This window comes from Schistocerca cancellata, chromosome 2 (assembly GCF_023864275.1).
Source record: "Schistocerca cancellata isolate TAMUIC-IGC-003103 chromosome 2, iqSchCanc2.1, whole genome shotgun sequence".
Taxonomy (NCBI): Eukaryota; Metazoa; Arthropoda; class Insecta; order Orthoptera; family Acrididae; genus Schistocerca; species Schistocerca cancellata.
Genome location: NC_064627.1, coordinates 165,087,072 through 165,105,391, shown reverse-complemented (window position 1 = coordinate 165,105,391; position 18,320 = coordinate 165,087,072). Strand labels below are relative to the sequence as shown.

At 42.2% G+C, this 18,320-nt stretch overlaps 2 protein-coding genes across 6 annotated transcripts in view; both read left to right on the top strand.

Moving 5' to 3' along the window:
* The window catches only part of LOC126161461 (proline-rich protein 2-like), a 403,478-nt gene that overhangs the window by 197,071 nt on the left and 188,087 nt on the right, over window positions 1–18,320 (top strand). The gene's annotated exons all lie outside the window — the stretch shown is intronic.
* Window positions 16,234–18,320, top strand: part of LOC126161459 (proline-rich protein HaeIII subfamily 1-like) — a 61,630-nt gene continuing 59,543 nt past the window's right edge. Inside the window, exon 1 of one of the 2 annotated variants that reach the window (XM_049917284.1) lies at window positions 16,234–16,347. In XM_049917284.1, the coding sequence (XP_049773241.1) occupies window positions 16,309–16,347 (39 nt within the window). In that variant the 5' untranslated portion in view covers window positions 16,234–16,308. The remainder of the gene's footprint in view (window positions 16,348–18,320) is intronic. The other variant, XM_049917288.1, reaches the window with a different exon arrangement.

Sequence of the window (18,320 nt, the reverse complement as noted above, 5' to 3'; positions counted from 1 at the left end):
CGTATTTCCTCGTATTCTAATAACTGAAGTTACTTATTGCCACCAGTTGCAGCTGTACATGTTTGGTATTTATCAAGTATCAGATGGCTATGCCTGCTTGTATTACTACAATGAACTGCTAGATAAGAAGACCCCAAAACGAAAGTCTCATTACTGCTAGACTTCATTGGAATGAGATCTACACTAACATTAATATACTATATGTACTCATAGATGTCTATCTGCTCTGTGCAGAACTCTAACAACATCATTGTGAAGTTCTTCCATTTGTTGGAACAGAGCTGTTGGCATGAATCGGTGTCGTTTGTGTAATAAAAAACATCGACCATTCGTGTCTCATACATAATACAATGTGTCTCAGAAGGAATGCTAAATATTCGAGGAGATGACAGGAATATTCATTCAAAGCAAAAACGTCTGTGGGCTGTGAAATGCATACCTTCAGAGCTATGGCAACTTATTCATCTTCACTAGTGTGAAACGTACCTCTTCAACTGGACAGGTGATTATAGTTATTAAGGTAAGCATTTTAAGGCCCCTGTTTATTACTCAATTTTTCCTTATTTTGGTTCATACTGCTTCATCCAACAAAATATGGAAAGCAAAGAGGTAGCAGTACAAGAGATCTGTTTCACAGTATGAAGGATGACGAAGTGCTCATAGCTCTGAATGCTTGCATTTTAAAGCCCTTGTGTACTAGACTTTTCTGCTTTCAGTGAGTCTTCCTTGCCATACGACTAAAAATTGACCATTCACCCTTGGAGAAACTACAGAGACTTCTGTCTTCTGATATTAAGGAATTGGACACAGTGTATAGTGCAGAATACTTCTTGGGACAACGTATTTATCAATTTAAATCAGAACACAAGAGTCAGAAGCATTCCAGGTGAAGTATTCCATATGGAAAGCATCGAGGTTCCACATGATGGGACATGTAATGCTTATCGTGGTGGAGGTAAAAAGGAAACGGAGATAATAAAACGTGTACATGGCGTAGACTTACCAACTGAGTGCAAGAAGCAATTTCAGGACAGTGTCGATGAGTATGGAAACCTCTGAGTGATGACCGTAAAAGTGACAGCGAACTGTGTGTCACAGATAATGACTACATACTAAATTATATAAGCAGACCATGCTTAAAATACAAATAGAAGGTGTGAAATGTATTAATAAACAATTTTTTTAGAATATTTTATGTTTCCAGTGTACAAACGGTGCTACATACATATAAAACAAAATTATTTTTGAAAGAAAATTAAGTTGAAAAATAGAGTTTGTGCATGTTCTTCCAATTTTTGTAAACTATAAAAAAATTGCTGCACGTCGTCTGCTCCATAGTCAGCATTTTTGATGTTAAGTTTACTGTTAACCTCAATTCTGCTGTTCCTCATTACTTTCGGCTTTCTATGGTTCACTTTTTAACCATATTCTGTACTTAATAGATTGTTCATTAAATTCATCAAAACCTGTAATTCTTTTTCCTTTTCACTGTAGCAGTCTCATCAGGGAATTTTACCACTGATATTCTTTTAAGTTGAATTTTAACCCCACTTATGGACCTTTCTTTTTGTTTCTGTCATTCTTTCTTCATTGTATAGATTGAAGGATAGGGGCCAAAATCTACATCCTTATTTTCACCCTTTTTAATCCAAGCACTTTCTTCTTGGCCTTCCAGTCTTATTGTTCCCTGTCGCTTCCTGTAAACAGGGTGAGTCACTAACTATTGCCACCAAGAATAACTCCGAAAGTATGACAGGAGCTGAAAAGTTTGTGGGACAAAAGTTGCATGGGACGATGGGGGATAATATGGCATTGGTTTTTTGTTGCTAGGTGGGGTCGCTTCAGAGATATGAAAGTCAACTTTGTTTTTTTAAATGGGATGCTATAGTTTGGTACTTTTTTTTTAATAGCGGCTATCGAGACGAATCCAATGTTGTGTAACAGTAAGGTCTTTGAAGGTGAACGAAGGTCACAAAGGTGGCAACGAACGTCCATCTACAGAAGGCGTTCAAAGTGATGACCATTGGTGTCAATGCAGTGCTGCAATTTTCTTATCATGGGTTGAGTGGTATTTCTTGTCACTTCGGCTCTTATCGAAGCACTTGCTCGGATAATTCTCTCTCGTATATCGAGCAAATGGTAAAAAATCGCCGAATACGGCGTATCCATCTAACGGGCCATTGACATGTAAACACCATTCGACGGTTTTGCAATACATCACTAATAGGAACAGTAAGACTAGTATCGTCGAATCAAGCGAATGTGAATGATGTATTCCTTCGAAGAACAAGTCGATATGCTTCTCATTTACAGAGAATGCCATCGAAATTCAGTGAGAGCTAGAGACTTATACTCTGAAAGATATCCTCAACGTACTTACCCTAAACGTCGTACATTTAAATATGTGAATGATAAATTGAGAACAACTGTATCTTTAACGCATATCTGGCAAAGGAAAGTTACTAAAGAGGAAGCAGAAATTGTTACTCTTGCCCCTGTGGTTCGAGATCCTTGCGTTAGTTAGCGTCAAATCGCAAGGGAATCTGGCATGAGCCAGAGTAGTGTTGTTCGTGTTCTGCATCGCCATAAATATCATACTTACCATATCAGTCTCCACCAAGAATTAACTCGTACGGATTGTATGCGTCGCATTGAATTCTGCCGATGGGCTCAACTTCAGATTCAGAGGGATGACACGTTAATTAATTTGATTTTATTTACTGACGAGGCTACATTCACGAACCACGGAAATGTTAATTTTCATAACATGCATTATTGGGAAAATCCATGTTGACCGTGGCAAGTTGCACACCAAAAACCGTGGTGGGTGAATGTATGGTATGGGGTTGTGGAGGACATAATTATAGGCCCCCATTTCATCGGAGGAAATCTTAATGGTAGGCAGCACGCCACATTCCTGCAAGAAACATTAGGTCTGTTGTTGGAAGAAATACCTACAGGAATAAGGAACAGAATGTGGTATCAATACGATGGGTGTCCGGCACATTTTTCGCTAATGGTCAGAAATGGGTTGCAGCGACAATCCCCAAATCATTGGATTGGAGGCGGAGGAGATGTGTCGTGGCCGGCTCGTTCGCCAGACTTAACGCCTCTGGATTTTTTCTTGTGGGAAAATACCTAAAGATGTTGGAGAGAGAGTTGTCAGAGCACGTGCTTCCATAAATGCTGATGTGATAAGGAATACCAATCAATCCATGATAAGAAGATTGCAGCACTATATTAACACCAATGGACATCACTTAGAACGGCTTCTGTAAATGGACATTGATGCCACATTTGTGACCTTCGTTGATCTTCAAATACCTTACTGTTACACAGCATTTAATTCGTCTCGATAGCCGCTATCGGAAAATAAGTACCAAACTAGGGCATTCTATTAAAAAAAATAGAAAGAAGAAGGCCCCCGTTGTCCCATGCAACTTTTGTCCCACAAACTTTTCAGCTCCTATCATACTTTTGGAGTTATTCTTGGTGGCAATAGTTAGTGACTCACCTGTATATTACCCATTCTTCCCTATACTTTATGTTTTCCTCTGAAATTTTCAAGATCTTGTAGCATCTTACATTGTCATATGTAATTTCGAGGTCCACAAATCCTACACTACTGGCCAGTAAAATTGCTACACCAAAAAGAAATGCACATGATAAACGGGTATTCATTGCACAAATATATTATACTAGAAATGACATGTGATTACATTTTCACGCAATTTGGGTGCATAGATCCTCAGAAATCAGTACCCAGACCTTGATACGCCTGGGCATTGAGTCAAACTGAGCTTGGATGGCGTGTACAGGTACAGCTGCCCATGCAGCTTCAACAGGATACCACAGTTCATCAAGACTAGTGATTGACGTATTGTGATGAGCCAGTTGCTCGGCCACCATTGACTAGACGTTTTCAATTGGTGAGAGATCTGGAGAATGTGCTGGCAAGGGCAGCAGTCGAACATTTTCTGTATCCAGAAAGGCCCGTACAGGACCTGCAACATGCGGCCGTGCATTATCCTGCTCAAATGTAGGGATTCGCAGGGATCGAATGAAGGGTAGTGCCATGGGTCGTAACACATCTGAAACGTAACGTCCACTGTTCAAAGTGCCGTCAATGCGAACAAGAGGTGACCGAGACGTGTAACCAATGGCACCCCATACCATCACGCCGGGTGGTGCGCCAGTATGGGGTTGACGAATACACGCTTCCAATGTGCATTCACCGCGATGTCGCCAAACACGGATGCGACCATCACGATGCTGTAAACAAAACCTGGATTCATCCGAAAAAATGACGTTTTGCCATTCGTGCACCCAGGTTCGTCGTTGAGTACACCATCGCAGGCGCTCCTGTGTGTGACGCAGCGTCAATTGTAACCGCAGCCATGGTCTCCGAGCTGATAGTCCATGCTGCTGCAAACCTCGTCGAACTGTTCGTGCAGATGGTTATTTTCTTGCAAACGTCCCCATTTGTTGACACAGGGATCGAGACGTGACTGCACGATCCGTTACAGCCATGCGGATAAGATGCCTGTCATCTCGACTGCTAGTGATACGAGGCCGTTGGGATCCAGCACAGGGTTCCGTATCACCCTCCTGAACTCACCGATTCCATATTCTGCTAACAATCATTGGATCTCGACCAACGCGAGCAGCAATGTCACGATACGATAAACTGCAATAGCGATAGGCTACAATCCGACCTTTATCAAAGTCGGAAACGTGATGGTACGCATTTCTCCTCCTTACACGAGGCATCACAACAACGTTTCACCAGGCAACGCCGGTCAACTGCCATTTGTGTATGAGAAATCGGTTGGAAACTTTCCTCATGTCAGCATGTTCTAGGTGTCACCACCGGCGCCAACCTTGTGTGAATGCTCTGAAAAACTAATCATTTGCATATCACAGCATCTTCTTCCTGTCGGTTAAATTTCGCGTCTGTAGTACATCTTCGTGGTGTAGCAATTTTAATGGCCAGTAGTGTATGTTGTCGCATGCCTTGGCCCTCAGTAATCGTCTGTATCTGCCCTCTGATCTGTGTATGACTGCCAGTTGCTGGGCTACTGGACGATGCCTGCCCACAACAGGGCATGTCAGCAGCGGTGGACGGCGATATAGGGCCGTATTCTGCAAGCGTGAAATTCGCTGGCAGTGATGTGGACAAGTGGAGGTTTAATGGAAGATGTGTGAGTGCTCTGCTGGACCGAACGTAGGTGTAAATCAGTGGGCTGGCCTGGGGAGTGTTATTGGCCACATCAGACCTGTTGGAGTTAGCGGTCAGCTACTTGACCGTTGGAAGAAGCGAGCTTGCTCGAGGAGTCGTTGCGTGGCTATTGCGCGATCTTTATAGTGAGTCCTTCTCTGTAAAGGGCAGTAATTTTGTTCTCAACTAGCCTGTGACCCATTGCTTCCTTGTTCCCTTCGGATCTAGCAGTATTTGTGGTCATTTGTTCAATATTCCGTGGTGAGTGGAGGCATTCATTTGTATTTTTCTGTGTTTAGCTGACTTTCTGGACATGTATTCACGAATTCTGCAAATGTGGATTGTAAACTATATTTTGATTCCTACCAACCAAGTTTCTGGGCAGTATTACTTGGATGAATGTGTACACAAGCCTGCACGTACTGTTAAAAATGGTTCAAGTGGCTCTGAGCACTATGGGACTTAACTTCTGAGGTCATCAGTCCTCTAGAACTTAGAACTACTTAAACCTAACCAACCTACATCCATGCCCGAGGCAGGATTCGAACCTGCGACGTAGCGGTCGCGCGGTTCCAGACTGTAGCGCCTAGAACCGCTTGGCCATTCCGTCCGGCGCACGTACTGTTAAAATTTTTGTGTAATCTTCTTGTCTGGTATGCTATTATTTAGTGCTTGTCAGCCTTGTTTTCTTTATTGCTGTTTTGTGTTAATTAGAACCGCGCTTACTTCTGCTTATGTGTGTGTATGTGTGTGTGTGTGTGTGAATTACGGGACAGATTAAGCATTATTTAATACATTGTTTAGTGAATTCAATAAAGAGGCCTCACTATATGTATTGATTGGTTTTATGCCTTAGTAATGTAAATTCCTCGTACATCTGTGGAAAATATACCTGTTTTTGCAAGACAGCTGACCAACTGATTCTAATGAATCCACATTAGTTTTTTAGTTGTTTGACGAACTGTTCACGCGTGTAAATAATTTCTTGTATATTTATATATATTTGCTCGGTTACTGCAGTTGTTTGCTTCCAGATAGCCCCAGAGATTAAATGATAGCCTCGCTCTGGCGTTCTGTATTTCAGTTGTACATGATGGCAGCCAGGGGGCCTACATCTAGTTTTCCTTATGATGTCTACAGCCGATTCCTCGTAAAACCCACTTAAGTAAATTTAAGCAGTACATCTAGATGCGGCTTCTAGTATAAAGTTTGTTTCGGGCAACTGTGGCCTCCTGTATGTTCCAGGCATTTTGTCGTGAAGGTCTCACGTGTTTCACGACTTGTACCCGGTGTTTTGATCGTTCTCTGCCTGCCGAGGCAGTGTTTGAACGTACGATTAAGGTCCCTTAAAATGATTATTAACGAGTATCCAATATTCTTGACCAAATTCTGTGTAAATAATATAGAGTCTCCGTCCAGTGTGAAATTTGTTTGCGTGACGATCGGCAGATGATTCCGTTACCCTGTGTCAGTCGTTACTGTTACTATAGTTTTTTGGATGGTAAACATTTATTCACTGAAGGCTGATCAGTGTTGCCTTGAGATGGTCTTCAGGGGCGAGGCATCTTACTCCTTAATTAAATTTAATTACTTGGAAGGGCTTCGTCAACATGGTTCATTGGGTCTTACGCCGCTTGTGCAGTTGCTCAGCGTAGTTATTTGTTTGAACAATTGACGTCCTTGACCTATAATTGTCTGTTAACGATCAACGATGTATGCCAATTAATAACTCTTGTTGCAACTGCTTAATACTTTAAATTATTTTGATAAGAAAAGGAAGGAGATTTTATTTGAGGTTCACCAACGTGCACTGCTCTTTGCTATGTTTTAAATTATCGTTCTCCAGCCACGCATATTAAGAACTGTTTTTACTGATGTCGTGAGCCTTTGGTTTAGTTGTCTTATTTCTACATCTACATCCATACTCCGCACGCCACCTGACGGTGTGTGGCGGAGGGTACCTTGAGTACCTCTATCGGTTCTCCCTTCTATTCCAGTCTCGTATCGTTCGTGGAAAGAAGGAGTGTCGGTATGCCTCTATGTGGGCTCTAATCTCTCTGATTTTATCCTCATGGTCTCTTCGCGAGATATACGTAGGAGGGAGCAATATACTGCTTGACTCTTCGGTGAAGGTATGTTCTCGAAACTTTGACAAAAGCCCGTACCGAGCTACTGAGCGTCTCTCCTGCAGAGTCTTCCACTGGAGTTTATCTATCATCTCCGTAACGCTTTCGCGATTACTAAATGATCCTGTAACGAAGCGCGCTGCTCTCCGTTGGATCTTCTCTATCTCTTCTATCAACCCTATCTGGTACGGATCCCACACTGCTGAGCAGTATTCAAGCAGTGGGCAAACAAGCGTACTGTAACCTACTTCCTTTGTTTTCGGATTGCATTTACTTAGGATTCTTCCAATGAATCTCAGTCTGGCATCTGCTTTACCGACGATCAACTTTATATGATCATTCCATTTTAAATCACTCCTAATGCGTACTCCCAGATAATTTATGGAATTAACTACTTCCAGTTGCTGACCTGCTATATTGTAGCTAAATGATAAGGGATCTTTCTTTCTATGTATTCGCAGCACATTACACTTGTCTAAATTGAGATTCAATTGCCATTCCCTGCACCATGCGTCAATTTGCTGCAGATCCTCCTGCATTTCAGTATAATTTTCCATTGTTACAACCTCTCGATATACCACAGCATCATCCGCAAACAGCCTCAGTGAACTTCCGATGTCATCCACAAGGTCATTTATGTATATTGTGAATAGCAACGGTCCTACGACACTTCCCTGCGGCCGGCCGCGGTGGTCTCGCGGTTCTAGGCGCTCAGTCAGGAACCGTGCGACTGCTACGGTCGCAGGTTCGAATCCTGCCTCGGGCATGGATGTGTGTGATGTCCTTAGGTTAGTTAGGTTTAAGTAGTTCTAAATTCTAGGGGACTGATGACCTAAGATGTTAAGTCCCATAGCGCTCAGAACCATTTGAACTTCCCTGCGGCACAACTGAAATCACTCTTACTTCGGATCACTTCTCTCCATTGAGAATGACATGCTGCTTTCTGTCTTCAATCCAATCACACAATTGGTCTGATAGTCCGTATGCTCTTACTTTGTTCATTAAACGACTGTGGGGAACTGCATCGAACGCCTTGCGGAAGTCAAGAGACACGGCATCTACTTGGGAACCCGTGTCTATGGCCCTCTGAATCTCGTGGACGAATAGCGCGAGCTGTGTTTCACACGATCGTCTTTTTCGAAACCCATGCTGATTCCTACAGAGTAGGTTTCTAGTCTCCAGAAAAGTCATTATACTCGAACATAGTTCGTGTTCCAAAATTCTACAACTGATCGACGTTAGAGATATAGGTCTATAGTTTTGCACATCTGTTCGACGTCCCTTCTTGAAAACGGGAATGACCTGTGCCATTTTCCAATCCTTTGGAACGCTACGCTCTTCTAGAGACCTACGGTACACCTTTGCAAGAAGGGGGGCAAGTTCCTTCGCGTACTCTGTGTAAAATCGAACTGGTATCCCATCAGGTCCATCGGCCTTTCCTCTTTTGAGCGATTTTAATTGTTTCTCTATCCCTCTGTCGTCTATTTCGATATCTACCATTTTGTCATCTGTGCGACGTTCTAGAGAATGAACTACAGTGCAGTCTTCCTCTGTGAAACAGCTTTGGAAAAAGACATTTAGTTTTTCGGCCTTTAGTCTGTCATCCTCTGTTTCAGTACCATTTAGGTCACAGAGTGTGTGGACATTTTGTTTTGATCCACCTACCGCTTTGATATAAGACCAAAATTTCTTAGGATTTTCTGCCAAGTCTGTACATAGAACTTTACTTTCGAATTCATTGAACGCCTCTCACATAGTCTTCCTCACACTACATTTCGCTTCGCATAATTTTTGTTTGTCTGCAAGGCTTTCGCTATGTTTATGTTTGCTGTGAAGTTCCCTTTGCTTCCGCAGCAGTTTTCTAACTCGGTTGTTGTACCACGGTGGCTCTTTTCCATCTCTTACAATCTTGCTTGGCACATACTCATCTAACACATATTGTACGATGGTTTTGAACTTCGTCCACTGATCCTCAACACTATCTGTACTGGAGACAAAACTTTTGTGTTGAGCCATCAGGCACTCTGAAATATGCTTTTTGTCACTTTGGTAAACAGAAAAATCTTCCTACCTTTTTTAATATTTCTATATACGGCTGAAATCATCGATGCAGTAACCGCTTTATGATCACTGATTCCCTGTTCCGCGGTAACTGTTTCAAATAGTTCGGGTCTGTTTGTCACCAGAAGGTCTAATATGTTATCGCCACGAGTCGGTTCTCTGTTTAACTGCTCAAGGTAGTTTTCAGATAAAGCACTTAAAAAAATTTCACTGTATTCTTTGTCCCTGCCACCCGTTGTGAACGTTTGAGTTTCCCAGTCTATATCCGGCAAATTAAAATCTCCACCCAGAACTATAACATGGTGGAGAAATCTACTCGAAATGTTTTCCAAATTATCCTTCAGGTGCTCTGCCACAACAGCTGCTGAGCCAGGGGCCTATAGAGACATCCAATTACCATGTCTGAGCCTGCTTTAACCGTGACCTTCACCCAAATTATTTCACATTTCGGACCTCAGTCACCAGTGGTCCCATTATTAAATTGTGTATTTTACTAAGTGTAAAGTGTTGTATTGTTGTTAAATAATAAAGTTCTGTTTATGTACAAATGCAGTTTTGTTAACACAGCACATTACCACTCTTCCAACAACTCCCTGCTGCCTCAGTATCGTCTACTTGCTGAACAGAATCTCACATACCGATGCTAAGGTATATCATTACCGCATCAGATGGACGCGATCATTTTATTTGAAGCTTTTGCAATCCACTCTGATACTACAAGTATTTGCTGAATGTCTTTCTAAGCCGCAAGAATTCTACTGTGGATAACTTGCTTAATACCAGTAGAAACTATCTTATTGTCACCATATTTAAAAATAAGCACACACAAACTTACATCCATCAACTGACACGAAAGAAGTACGTCCATCATCCAATCACAGTGGATGTAGACAGTGTAAACGTACAAATAAATAAACAAGCAAAAAATACAAACTTAAATACAATTTTGTAATAGTATGGTTACATATACTAGCCCATGACATTAACAAGCATTACTCTATCGTAAAACTTAGCTAAACACAGAAATCTGAAAAGAATCAATGGGGAAAAATTGGAATGGTGAGCTAATTAGTAACTGTGAGCTATATTTGAAGTTTTCTAGAGCCGTCCTCTCAGGGGACGAAGAGCTGGTGACGTCACAGCATGGAATTCGCTGCCCACGAGAAAGACAGGCCGTGGCACGTGTCAGTACAGGTCCTACGAGTGCCAGCACTCGTCTCCAACAGGTAACGATAAGTTGTTTCAGATGCGTTTAATATTTCTTGACTCCTCGTTGAAGGGCATACAAGCCCTCGATAGCACACGACGAAGTAAGGACCTTTAGTAGGTTCCTTTCAAATTACATACTAATTTGCCGTGCGCCCTGCATAGAGCTGAGCGTTCGCGAAGTTTGGCGGACAAGCCGATTAGTGTGACGTCACAAGTTCGTTGCGGTGTCCATATATCTCGTTGGCCCCGTTCCAGTACACTGGGAAGCGTGAGATAAGGAATCTGGCATGTCAGATGTTTTTCCTCGGGTAGAGGAACGTGGCCAATGAGATGCGACATCATTTTATGTCACAAGCAAAACGTTGGGGCCGCCATACTGATTGGCGTTAAACCTCGTATTTGGTTGGTTTTCTCTCACATAGAGTGCCGGCCGGAGGGGCCGAGCGGTTCTAGGCGCCACAGTCTGGAACCGCACGACTCCTACGGTCGCAGGTTCGAATTCTGTCTCGGGCAACGATGTGTGTGATGTCCTTAGGTTATTTAGGTTTAAATAGTTCTAAGTTATAGGGGACTGATGACCTCAGAAGTTAAGTCCCATAGTGCTCAGAGCCGTTTGAACCATTTGAACTTTCTCATAGAGTACTTGGTAAAAATATAAGCAGTTTCAGAGCATGAGCAAACTGAGGATCTCCCGAAAAACCGCCGTTTTAGCTGCAATTTTTTATAATAAAGTAACAGGAAACTACATAACGGTAGGTAAAGGCTTTCTGTAGTTGATGGTTTTAGTGTATCACTAGCGTGCTACGAAAGTATGCCGTTTCAACGGTAGGTCACAATGATGATCTATCTTTCTCGTAAAATCTGCATATTAAACATCAAATAACATTTCTAAATACATTCCTTAGAAACTGATGTCATCTATGGAAAAAACGCTTGCTATGTCGAAGCTATAGCACAGTTCACAGGGTTCCGCGTTCTGGTATTAGGAACAGAAGGTTACTACGTTCGCCTCCAACTTATTCCAAATTTTTTTCACCTTTTGTTTTTTAAAAGATTCTGGGCCTTTCTTATGAACTGAAAAGAAATTTTGTCTCAAAGTCGTTGTTATTATAAATAATTTATTTGCCGCAATTCTTGCTGCAAAGGCCAACGACTGGGCTGGAATGTTTCCCCAGTGACCAGAAATCTTAACATAACTGCCAGTCTAGGCCTGTAAGTAATCACAAATTACATAGTGCATGTTTTTGCTACTATGGAACTTTCTCTAAATCATACACTATGTCCAAGAGTATCCGGATACTTGACTGAAAATGACTTAGAAGTTCGTGGCGTCCTCCATCGGTAATGTTGGAATTCAGTGTGGTGTTGGCCCACCCTTAGCCGTGATGACAGCTTCCACTCTCGCAGGCGTATGTTCAATCAGGTGCTGGAAGGTTGCTTGGGGAATGGAAGCCCATTCTTCACGGAGGCATAGATGTCGGTCGGTGAGGCCTGCTACGAATTCCGCTCTCCAAAACATCCCAGAGGTGTTCTATAGGATTCAGGTCAGGACTCTGTACTTGCCAGTCCATTACAGGGATGTTACTGTCGTGTAACCACTCCACCACAGGCCGTGCGTTATGAACAGGTACTCGATAGTGTTGAAAGATGCAGTTTGCATCACCGAATTGCTCTTCAACCGTGAGAAGCAAGAAGGTGCTTAAAACATTAACGTAGGCCTGTGCTGTGATAGTGCTACGCAAAACAGCAAGGGGTGCAAGCCGTCTCCATGAAAAACACGACCACACAATAATACCATCGCCTCCGAATTTTACAACAACAAGGGGTGGAAGTCCTCTCCATGAAAAACACGACTACACAATAATACCATCGCCTCCGAATTTTACTGTTTGCACTACACACGCTGGCAGATGGCGTTCACCGGGCATTCTCCATACCCACACCCTGCTAGCGGATCGCCACATTGTGTACCGTGATTCGTCACTTTACAGAACGTTTTTCCACTGTTCAATCGTCCAATGTTTACGCTCCTTACATCAAGCGAGGTGTCGTTTCGCATTTATTGGCGTGATGTATAGTTTATGAGCAGCCGCTCGACCATGAAATCCAAGTTTTCTCACCTCCCACCTAACTGTCATAGCACTTGCAGTGGATGTTTATGGAGTTGGGAATTCCTGTGTGATGGTCTGGATAGCTGTCTGCCTGTTACACATTACGACCCTCTTCAACTGTCGGCGGTCTCTGTCAGCCAACTGACGAGGTCGGCTTTTGTGCTGTACGTGACCCTTCACGTTTCCACCTCGCTATTACATCGGAAATAGTGGACCTAGGGATGTTTAGGAGAGTGGAAATCTCCCGTACACACGTATGACACAAGTGACACCCAGTCACCTGACCACTTTCAAAGTCCGTTGAGTTCCGCGGAGCCCCCCATTCTGCTCTCTCACGACGTCTAATGACTACTGAGGTCGCTGATGTGGAGTACCTTGTAAGTAGGCTGCTTTGAAAAAGTATACATGACTGTGCTTAAACTGACACTTTCAAAACTCCCTGCAAAAGAATGGCCCTGACTAACATTAATCTATACCTTTCACAAATCACTTACCTCACCAAAAATCTTCGTTGCTCGAACTACTGCAATACAGCGAGCGCCACTACTGCCAGCTAAATAAAAGATTCAAACTACGGAAGTCACTAACTACTGATAGGCATAGTTAGCAAATGAAAGATTTTAATAGAGAACAAACAATTTATTTACCTTAGTAATATACATGTTCATGACATCCATTTTTAAAAATTTCCAAACTCCGCCATCTCTCTCCCCACATCCACCACTTCTGGCGGCTCACCTCCAACTGCGCAACGCTACGCGCTGTTCACATCCAGCTGCCGCTGCCCAACACTACAATGGCAGACAACAATGCAAACTAGCCACAGACTGCACACAGCACAGCCAGTGATTTTCATACAGAGTGCTACGTAACGTTGCCAATAAGAAAACATAAACCTGATAGTAGGTGGCAGCACAATACACCTAACATGAAAAACGTAGGTTTTGGGGGGGTGTCCGGATATTCTTGCTCACATAGTGTATGTCTAGGGATGGACTGACTCATGTTTGTATTCTTACTAGTAATTTTTTTTTCAATTATGGTGAGCAGCTTCGAAGAAATCTCCTTTTCCGAACGAATTTTCTACGAAACGAATCTCGGTTTTGAAATCTATGTGATGAAGTACGTTATTTCAGGATGTTTGAAGCCAATGCGACATCGAGAATATGGATATAACGCACGCGCAAACAGATATTAGACACTATAACAAACACCGACCAAACAGCCTCGAAGGCCCAACGGTACCTACCGGCCTCCGTGTCATCCTTAGTCCGTAGGCGTCACCGGACCCGGATACGGACGGGCATGTGGTCAGCTCTCCACTCTACCAGCTGTTGTCAGATTTCGTGACGGTGACGCTACTTCTTAGTCAAGTAGCTCCTCAATTGCCCTCCTAAGGGCTGAGTGCACCCGCTTGCCAACAGCACTTGGCAGACCCAACGGTGACCCACCGAAGTGACAGCCAAGCCCGACAGCGCTTAACGTCTGTGGTCTGACGGGAACCGGTGTTACCACTCCTACGAGGCTGTTGGTGACAGTTAACTAATAACTTTTATCAGTATGCATCTCAGGTCGCTGTACAGCATTATGTAGTTTTCCTCTACTAGCCGTTCTCTGTTCAAGCCATCAACGAGTCGATTATCTTCTTCGCGATTTCCCCTGCTCTTCTTCGACAATCGCTAACAGTGTCAACGCAACTGTTTTCCACGAGGCCCTTTTCATAAAGACACTCCATGGTTTGCGAGCGTCCACCTCAACGTTAGCCGCCTCGTCCCGTATGAGGAGGACTGTAAATACTGTCATATTGAATACTGCAGTAGGCATTTAAATGAAGAAGAATGTACGTCTCTAAAAAGGGCAATCTGAGAGGATGTATATGGAAGAAAACTTCGTTAACAGGAGAGATACTTCAATTCATTGATGAAAAAAGATGAGCAATACTTTGGAAGACTTGAGATCAAATAAGGCGGAAGATATATACAACGTTTCCTTGGAATTTCTAAAATTGTGGGGAGAAGTGACAACCAAACGACTACGCAAGTTGGTTTGCAGGGTCTATGACTCTGTGGATATACCATCAGACTTCCGGGAAAATATCAGCCACAAAATAAAGAAGATAAAAATTGCAAAGAAGTCCGATACTATCTTCGCCAAACGATGATGAGAGTGGTACTCATCGAAACGCTGCGAAATTTCAGTGCAACCATCTGGATGGACCCCGAGAAGATTTCGTTATCGTGTCGTCAGCTTAACATCTCATGTATCAAAGCTGCTACCAAGAGTCATATATAGAAGAAAGGCTAATGGAGCAAGGCTTAAGAAAAATCAACACTGTTCGTAGGATTTATTGACGTAGAAAAAGCGTTCGACAACGTGTAATGGTGCAATGTGTTCGACATTCTGAGAAATGTAGGAATAAGCTATAGGTAAATATAGGTATTGTACAATATGTATAAAGGCCAAGAGGGAAGAATAAGAATGTAAGACCAAAACCAAGTGCTCAGGTTTAAATGGGGGTAACACTAGGATGCAGTCTTTCGCCGCTACTGTTCAATCTGAACATGGAAGAAGCAGTGGTTTAAATGAAAGTTCATCAGTGGGATCTAAATTCAAGGTGAAAGAATACCGTTGATAAGAACCGCAGACGATATTGCTGTCCTCAGTACATGGGAATCATAGTTACAGGTCCTGTTAAACGGAATGTACGTCTAATGAGTACAGGCCATAGATTAAGGTTTAACAGAAAAAATACGAAATTAATTAGTAGCAGCAGAAATGAGACTAGCGATAAATGTAAGTTCAAAATTGTTGCGAACTAAGTAAACGAAGTGAATAAATTCTACTATGGAGAAAGCCTAATAAAATATGACGGACGAAGTAAGAAGTACGTAAAAAGCAGAGTAACAATGAGGTAGATGGCTTTCACACCAAAAGACTCTACTCGTATCCAACATTGGTCTTAATACAAGGAATAATTTTTTTGAGAATGTGCGTTTGGAGCACAGGACTGCGGGTAAACCGGAAAAGAAGACAATCGAGGTGCCTGAGATGTGCTGCTATACAAGGATGCTGAAAATTGTATGGACTGATCAGATAATGAATGAGAAGGTCTCCGTAGAATCGATGGAAATAGGAAAATATGTGGACTGTATCTTAAAACATCATTAAATGGCTTCCGTGATACTATCTGGAGGATTAGATGGTAGAACTTGTAGAACAAGACAGACTACAACACGTTTCACAGGTAATTGACGAAATAGGATGAAAGAGCTGATCGCAGATGAAGAGGTTTACACAACCAGGATTCGAACTGGCTCACTCGCGGGTTGGGCGAAAGCGTAAAACCGTGCGTTAGCGACCTCGGCCACGGAGGTGCGTACGTTTCCACTTCGTAACAAAGAGAGTACGATAAATGTTAAAACCGTCATAGCTGGGTTTGCAGGCACCCAGATGTTGCATTATATGAGTAATATAAAGATCTATTTTCGGTAGCTTTGTTGTACGGTCACGCCAGGAGTACATCACGCAGTGCTAAGACATATAAAAGGACTGTGTTCCCTGGTCTCAGCCACCTTTCAGCACCATGAGGGCGACAGTGGCAGCTCTTCTCCTGTGCCTTGTGGTGAGTAGTCCTTACTGTAGCATACCCAGTAAGTGTTGTAGCTATATGGGAATGGGATGAGAAGTTCCGCCTTATGCAATACACCTTATTTCTTTTGTTTCACCCATACATGTTTCAGCACTTTTGTGCTATCATCAGTGGGTTCTATTTATTTTTAACTGAAAATTTGTTGTTAACATATTAATATTTTCGTCGTTTAACAACATTATGTAAAAGTTGCGTTTATAACTTAATTGGCGAAAAGTAACATACCTTACATTATATTATTGTCCTCTTGTTTTGGTAGCTGTTATGCTAACAATATACAACATGTCATCTGCAAACAGCAAAACGTAATTTATTTTCTATTGGTTATGTATTTACGAACGGAAATAAGACTGTATCACGTTTTCTTTCTGTAGTTGTGGTAGGTTTTCCTGTTTTGTTGGCGAAGTAAATGCCTCAGCCAACAGAACACGCTACGAAACAAATGAACGCCACGCAACCACAACAACACGTAATGGCAGCGAAAACTCCGCCTATGTTTTGAATAATCGATAAACTGCATTGCCACACGAACACAGGCAAAGAAGTAAGCCCATTTACTTCGCCAACAAAACAGGAAAACCTACCACAACTACAGAAAGAAAACGTGATACAGTCTTATTTCCGTTCGTAAATACATAACCAATAGAAAATAAATTACGTTTTGCTGTTTGCAGATGACATGTTGTATATTGTGTAGCATAACAGCTACCAAAACAAGAGGACAATAATATAATGTAAGGTATGTTACTTTTCGCCAATTAAGTTATAAACGCAACTTTTACATAATGTTGTTAAACGACGAAAATATTAATATCTTAACAACAAATTTACAGTTAAAAATAAATAGAACCCACTGATGATAGCACAAAAGTGCTGAAACATGTATGGGTGAAACAAAAGAAATAAGGTGTATTGCATAAGGCGGAACTTCTCATCCCATTTTCTTAGCAAGCACGGAAACAACAAGAAGAACTGCACCACAAGATGATTAGTTGTAGCTATAGTATTTTTTAATAACACCTTTAGGTATATATCGTGATTAGGAATTGTTGGCCAATTCTAAGGACATATTTTCATTATTTTTAAACAAGATTTAATATTTTTAGTACCGAATAAGTAGGGACTCATCAAGTTTTATAATGATCATATGCGAACAAGATAAGAGTCCCATGTGCAGTGTGATAAATATACACTTACTGGTCCTTTTCACCGGAAGTACTCGTTTGACTGCAAAAACAGGACCCTCTTACTTCTGCGGTTTTATTCCTAGCGCAGTGTTTTTCATTTACTGCCTTGCCTTTCTCAGGTAGGTACGATTTTCCGGTTCTGCCTATGGACGCTCGAACCCTGCCTCATATCTTGTTGATAGCAGGTACGATCTGCCTATCACTGTGCGCCCTTTCCTGGCTAAAATGCTATTCAGGCACAAGTTCATCCACGCAGGCTAGCCCTCAAGCAGCCAACTCAAATCTATCCTCTGTTGAAAGTAGCTTCTAATTTCCAGAATTCTTGGCTATTTTCAAGATTCTTATCTCTCATACTAATATATACTACTGGCCACTAAAATTGCCACACCAAGAAGAAACGCAGATGATAAACGGGTATTCATTGGACAGATATATTATACTAGAACTGACATGTGACTACATTTCCACGCAATTTGGGTGCATAGATCCTACTGGCCACTAAAATTGCTACACCAAGAAGAAACGCAGATGATAAACGGGTATTCATTGGATAGATATATTATACTAGAACTGACATGTGACTACATTTCCACGCAATTTGGGTGCATAGATCCTGAGAAATCAGTACCCAGAACAACCAACTCTGGCCGTAATAACGGCCGTGATACGCCTGGGCATTGAGTCAAACAGAGCTTGGATGGCGTGTACTGGTACAGATGCCCATGCAGCTTCAACACGATACCACAATTCATCAAGATT